The following is a 7230-nucleotide window of genomic DNA, read 5'->3' as shown; positions in this document are numbered from 1 at the left end:
GTTGGAGTGGTCCATGCTCTAGTTGATGCTCAAAAGAAAGGTGGTCCCTAGCCTAAACTAGGCTCTCCTAGATTTCGATGTTGAAAGATTTGTAAAGGTAGCGTATCCGGTCCAAATTTTGGACGACCAATATGCAAGCAATCTAACAATATTTCGCAGTTCTGCACTCGCCATCCTTCAGCAGGTGCTGGGAAATGGTAACATTTAGTCAACTTGTTCTTGCAGCCCCCTCAAATTCAAGTTATATACACAAAAAATATAAGAATTATAGGCCGGCTAGCAGGTAGCTTGGCATGCTAGAGTAGCTGCTAGCGCTGCTAGTGCTAACCTACATGCACTACTTGCATGTTAATGATGCACATTCTTCGATTATTGCCACTAAAGGCAAACGTTAGGTCAATCATATTTTATCAAGTACCGTTCGTAATTAAGCGAATTAAGTAAAAATCTGAAAAAATGAAAGGGACGCATATGCATATACTTGGAGCACCCAGTCAACTTGAAGCCGCACATCATATCGTCCTTGCTTCTGTGACCATGCATGTTCGACGAACACAGACGTCCGGAGGAAGTCCAAAATTTGCTTAAAAAAATGTATAATTAAAGGGAATAACTCAACGAATCGATTGGTAATTAATTTGCTCACATGTACCTACCTACATTTCGCACACTCAAGTTTCAAGTTTGAATTAACATGATATGTATGCCCATGGAGCTTTAGCTAGCCGCCTCTCCGCAGGTGGTGGCCAGGTCAGCCGCCGCTGCTCTGCTCGCTGCCACTCAGCTACGTACGGGCGGGTGTGGAGGCCGGGAGTGAAGTGAGGCGGGGAGCAAACAACAGCGCAGCGCTCTCGACTCCATGGTGGTAAAAGGACAAGGACACGCGACAGCGACGCGCGCGCGCAGCTGATCGATCGACCGATCCCATCATTTATTCCGCAGTGTGTCTCTGTGTGTGAATAGAGAACACCCACCACAAGTTTGAGCCTCGCTGCAGCTGGTCGTCTTCCACATCCTAATTCTCTATAGCTTGCTCTCGCTGTACCAGCTATACGTAGCTAGCTAGCTCCCGCAGTCCCGGCCGCCTCCCGCTCCTGAGCTGATCTGCACCCGCTGGCAGCTAGGGTTCACGCACGGAGGCTGATCGCGAGCTGGGGGCTGAGCGATCGAGCTTCCGCGGCGGCGAGATCTGCGCTGCTTGCTGAGGCGCCGACTCGCCGGCAGGCTGATTTGAAGGCCCGGGCTGTAGGGTGGTTAATCAGCCTAGCTTGGTCGAGTTCTTTTGTAAGTGTACTGCTAGTTTCTTCTTCTTCTTCTTCCTTCCGCACAAGTGCATGCATGTGCCTTGTTTGATCTGTCGATTCTTTACTGATTCTATATTGATTTGGGGGGATCGCGAGATCAGTACTAAAGGATTTTGGGGAGTTTTTAATTTGGGCACTTTCCCTGGTCCTTGATTAGAATTTTATGCGGCGGATCTGAGCTTAGATTTGTTAATTCTTCACACTTGGTATATAATTTTTTTGGAATTGTTAAATTCTTTTCGTTGGTAGCTGTCGGAAGGTTTCTTGGATCAAAACCCAGGTTAATTTGCACCGGATCCCCAGCCAGCCAGCCAGATGCATGACCCTTTTCTCTTTCTCTCTTTTCTTCGATCTCCTTTTCTTTTTGCAGCACCTACATATATATGATGGTCGATCCGAACCATATCGTTTCATTAATCCATTTTTCTCAACTGAAACTTCACAGACCAAAGATAATTAACCGCTGTAATCAGCACTTTAGGGGCCGGTGTGACTGCCGGATTTTCAAAAGCTAGCTTCCACCAATAGTCCAGCAGTGAGCATAAATCCCCCTCCTGGCTCCTCGTTCAGAGAGAGCGACAGTGGGACTTGTACGACCCAATTCATAAATCCCAATGCAAAACAATGAAAGATGGCCGGCCGTTGGTTCAATCTTGGAATCATTCGCTTCGGCAGCGCATGCACATCATGCCGGCACTGCACATCCACAGCGCGCCCCGCCGCCGGCCGCTGCTAGCTAGCTGTTCCATGCATGTACACTGGCGCTGGCGCAGACGCATGCAGCGAATAAAGCTGCAGCCCCGGCCCGCGCGCGCTCGATCTCCTCTCGTTCCCCGACGGATCGATGCAACAGTGCTGCTTGATTGGTATCGCGCCTGTCGTCGCGTGCAGATTACATACACCAGTATAATTGTTAATTAACAGGTTAATTTGATCGATGCTAATTAATCATGTCTGCATGCGATGTTAATTATGTTGATCGAGCTAGCTAATTAATAATGATATTGCTACCAGAGCCAGGCCGAGGCGCCAGTGAAAGCTATCGCGGGGAGCCGACGATGCGAGCCGTCGTCGTCGGAGACTTGATCAGATGATGAGCGGCAACCAGCAGCAGCAATCGTCGTCGGCGGTGGCGTCGGCCGCGTCGGAGCAGGAGCAGCAGCAGCAGCAGGCGGAGCTCGCCCGCAAGCACGCGGCGGCGGTGGCGACGTCGCGGCAATGGTCGGCGCAGACGGAGTCGCGGATCGTGCGCGTGTCCCGGGTCTTCGGGGGCAAGGACCGGCACAGCAAGGTGAAGACTGTGAAGGGGCTCCGCGACAGGCGCGTGCGGCTGTCCGTGCCCACGGCCATCCAGCTCTACGACCTGCAGGACCGCCTGGGCCTCAACCAGCCCAGCAAGGTCGTCGACTGGCTCCTCAACGCTGCCCGCCACGAGATCGACAAGCTCCCCCCGCTCCAGTTCCCGCCCCACCACGGCCAGCAGCTCAACGGCGCCGACCTCATGGAGCACCACATGGCCTCTGCCTCCATGCTGCCTCTCATGCCGCACGACTTCGCGTCCGCGCTCGCCGCTGATCATGGCGGCAAGGGACACGCCCACGACGACGTGGCCGACATGGGGCGCTTTGCCGCCGCTGGGTACCACCGGTTCATGGGGAGCAACTCGTCGCCGCTGGGACTGGTCAACGGCGGGATGCCGTACAACTTCACCGGTGAGTCATGGAATAATAACAGCACTGGTGGTGCACACGAGAACTGCCAAGGGTCGCCCCATGGAGGCCAGGTCTCCATCGCGGCAGCCCACCACTCGGCGTTCCCGTCGTTGCTCTCCTTGGCTCCGAGGTCGCACCAACTCGTCTACTACGCGTCGGAGGCCGCCGAGCAGTTCCCGGTTGATAATAACCTGGGCTCGCAAGGCTTGTCCTTGAGCTCCGCGAGGGCTTTCCATGACCATGATCACGCAGCTGGAAGCTAGCTAGCTACGTGCATGCCTAGTGGGCAAAATGCTACATGAAGGTGCATGCATGCGTGCAGAATGCCGATCTGTGATCTGTCGTATGGGGATTGCAACTCTTCGATCAACAAGGTAGGAATAATGCTCTCCCAAAGCACGGCATATATAGATAGTCAGTACAATTAAGTGTGTCTGCATTGGTTTTCAAGTATACTTCCTTTTTAAGGGACAAGCTAGCTTCATTGCGCGGGTCGTTCTGAAAATGTTTGATATACTTGAAAATTATATGTGCTTGATTTGGCTTTGGAAGTAGCTAGCTAGAGCGATGCTTTGCTGCGTGTGTGGAATACGATCGAATTTGTTACTTCTTTTTATATACAGAGAAGTAATGATGTATTGGCTTTAATTTGTGTAATATTAATAGTTTGAAATTTTTAACAATACTGTAGCCTTTTTTTTATTTGGGTAAGTTTTTTTTATGATATTTCAAGTAACATGCGACTATATATAAACCTTGTAGGGTGCTGGCCTGTATGGTGTACTAATTTCCTTTTCGTGATAATTTAATACAAAACACATGCATGCTTGAAGAAAAAATGAGCATTTGACGACAGGGGCAAAGGTTTTTGCCCTTATATTACTACCATGCTAGCTTGAAAAAACAATATAGCTAGGGTTAAGCACACCGTTTTGGACAAAGGTGTTTCAAAGCTTCGTGTACTGGTGTCTTCTCAAATACTTGGATTGAATGCTTTGTAAACAATATGTGTAAATTTTTCTTGAAAATACTTTTATATTATTATAATTGCACTGAGTTCATAAATATATATACTAGTATAACAGAAGAATTAGTGGACAAATTATGCTATATATTAAAGTATGTGTCAATGCTTAAAATGTCATGTTTTCATGGATCCATTGAGGAGTATTTTGGATGAATCTCGTATTACCTAGTATATAGAATTGTGTATGTGTTTTAACAAGATCACTCCTGCATGCTCAAATTTGAAGCTCCAACTAATTAAGCACTTATGCAAATTAAGAAGTTACATCTGCTAAATGTATCGAAGTAGCAAAATTCAATGCTTTATATTTTTAGCATGCTCAATCTCAGAAACATGAACATTTTTTCACGTTTTTTTAGGAAAATAGCATGAACATTATGTTTCGAGTATTATGATTAGTATGGAGAGTCTTATATTCCACTGGCCAACAGAAGTTGTATAAAATTCTCCTTCGAACATTTCATTCACTACTTACTAGATAGAGATAAAAAAAACTCAAGACTGATCTCATAATTAATTCAAAATTATGTTAATCATAAGTTGCAGAATTCTCCTTTGAACCTATTTCTTCGAACAAAAATGTACACAAAATAGAATAGAAGATAGACGAACCCTATATCTAATTAAGCCATGACATCGGGCAACTAGGGTATGCATTCCTGGCTAGCTTCTCAGATATGCGGGTTGTTCCACACAGGTAAGCAGCCATTTTAGTTTGTTGAGAGACAACATGTAACTGAAATATTAAGGTGCTTTCCGTAGAGCTAGGAATGCAAGCGAGATCCCGCACTTGTCCCACTATGTACTAGACCAACCTTCAGAACTTCTGTTCAAAATTTGAACAATATTTTAAAGCTAGCAATTCAATTAAGCGGGATCTCGCTTTGCATCCCTACGTACGTAGAGCTAGCTAGCTCAATTTGTAACTTCGAAGCAAACAGGGGACAAGAAAAAGGTTGTCGAGGCTTAACATCGGGTCCAACTTAGATTCACATGGACATTTCCATAACACCATGCTAGGCCGTACAAACTGGGAAATGAGAATAGGAGTTTAATTTAGAGAAAATTTATAGAAGGATGGGGCCCGGCATGGGGGTTTAACTTTTATTTATAATCCTCCGTTTGGTTCCTAACGAGAGGGTTGCTTTCTTGGTCTTGTTAGTGGGAAACCAGCTAGTGATAAATGTCTCTAGAACACAATTCTCACTCTTAATTCATGTCCCCCTCCCTACTACTACATGTGTTCCTAAATATAAGATGGTCTAGTTTTGTCCCAAGTCGACTTCTTTTAGAAGGAAAAAATGTACTAACATCTATATTATGAATGTAAATATATATATATCATGATAGATTTAATAAAACTAATTTAGAGTTTTACATGTTAGTAGATTTTTCTATAAACTAGGTCAAACTTTCTTAGAAGTTTGACTTGAGACAAATTAAAGCTACAAAATCCTATATTTAGGAACAAATTAAAGGGAGTAGCTAACATGGTAAGGCTGCGTTTAGTATTACGATGGATTATGATGATCCAACTTTTCCAATCATTTTTTGCCGTTTGGCTAACCAACACTAGGTTTTTTTGGGTGACTTTTCGATAGCAGATGATGAATACTTTTGGCACAGTTTTTTTTTCGAAAAGAGGAAAGACCCCATCCTATGCATCAAATGAAGTAAGTTGGGCACAGTACAATACAACAACCGTAGATAGCGCCTAAGACTTGGCGCCTCACTCCAAACATGAAACTCTATAACTGACAAGTAATTCGCCCTTCACAAAACATATAGTGTGTAAACCTCAATAATTGTCAAAAATATACAAAGAAGGAGTAACATATGAATCGACTACATACGGTCTATATATTGGACAAAAATCCATCTTGATCTATACTACAATCATTTTGAATTATCTGCTAGAGCAAGAACAATTAATTGGACCTGACAACTAATTACTCCCTCTGTTTCATAAAGATTGGCACGGTTTTGAACTGAAGCACAAAAGAACAGTAATTAGTGATACTAGTAAGAAGTTTGAAATGAATATGGTCCAAATTAATATGGTAAATTAAGTAAAGCGGTACGTAATTCGTAACTAAGATTAAAATTACCACGACATGCATTGAATGTACTCTCCCTTTCTCCCTGTCTTGATCTCTCTATCTCTCTCTGATATCATCCCGCGTCATCCCCACCATGTACCACCCACTGAGGCACTGACACATCAAATAAAACAACAAAATGAGACACGATGAGCGCATTGTTGGCGCAGACCCACCAACTTATTTACCCCAGCTAAGCTAGTAGCTACTGGCTAGCTAGCAAGTAGAGATCACTAGTGGTACTAGCTATAACAACATCTCTAGCTGGCTATATAAGTATGGCACTTTTGCAAATAGTAACAGCCTAGCTATGGCAGGAGCTATCTCGTGTAAAAGATGGATGATCAGAAAGGCACGAGATCTGTTAGCTATGCACGCGTGTATGGTTAATTACTTAACCGTACCATTTCTTTTCTTTTTTTGCGGGTACGCTACGTACTACACTCAATTCAGTAGCTTTAATCCAAATAGTGTACTTAAATTAATCTCTCTCTCTCTCTCTGATCTTTCCTATTTGACATTTTGACCACGAATTAGGAGATAGCTAAGTACTTCTCTATCTCATCTTATGTGGCCGAGCAAATCCAGCTAGCTTTCCCCTCCCCCCCTCCCTCTCTCCCGCTGGCAAAGCTGAACTCCCAAATCCTCCCAAAGGGAGCTTTCTTTTGTGCACTGGTCGAGACACGCAGGAATATGAAAGATACACATATATAGCCAGCTAGAGAAAACATTTCCTGCTAAGAAACCTTCCAGTCCAGACATTTGCCTCTGTCTACCATAGACAAGGCATGTATGTCTGCAAAGACAAAGCACATATATCCAGCTACGCACTCATATGAACAGAGCAATTGGACACATTTGCATTGATGGCCATGGCTACGGCCGAGGGAGACGAGACGATCCAAGAGGCCGGCCGGCACAAGCAAGAGAGCTATAGAGAGATCGAGCAAAGCAGCATCTATCCAGCTGCGCCAAGGGGAAGGGGAGTGGGGTTGATGAGTAGTAAAAGACCAGCAGTGGGGCTAAGCTTGCTAGCTGGGCCTTTGGAGGAGAGGCCGGCCCCTAGGATTAAAGCGACCTGCATAGCC

General features: G+C 45.1%; 1 protein-coding gene across 1 annotated transcript; it reads left to right on the top strand.

Moving 5' to 3' along the window:
* The first annotated feature begins 754 nt into the window (after positions 1-754).
* Positions 755-3764, top strand: LOC100831334 (transcription factor TCP24). Its single transcript, XM_010234075.2, has 2 exons — positions 755-1284; positions 2319-3764. The coding sequence occupies exon 2, from the start codon at positions 2395-2397 to the stop codon at positions 3277-3279; it is 885 nt and encodes a 294-aa protein (XP_010232377.1). The 5' UTR covers positions 755-1284; positions 2319-2394; the 3' UTR covers positions 3280-3764.
* The last annotated feature ends 3466 nt before the right edge of the window (positions 3765-7230 follow it).

This window comes from Brachypodium distachyon, chromosome 2 (assembly GCF_000005505.3).
Source record: "Brachypodium distachyon strain Bd21 chromosome 2, Brachypodium_distachyon_v3.0, whole genome shotgun sequence".
NCBI classification, from domain to species: Eukaryota; Viridiplantae; Streptophyta; class Magnoliopsida; order Poales; family Poaceae; genus Brachypodium; species Brachypodium distachyon.
The sequence above is the reverse complement of the archived record's forward strand: the minus strand, read 5'-3'. Positions and strand labels throughout refer to the sequence as shown.

What these genes read in the sequence shown, in the direction of transcription:
- LOC100831334 (XM_010234075.2), top strand. Translation starts at nt 2,395, where the DNA reads ATGATGAGCGGCAACCAGCAGCAGCAATCGTCGTCGGCGGTGGCGTCG.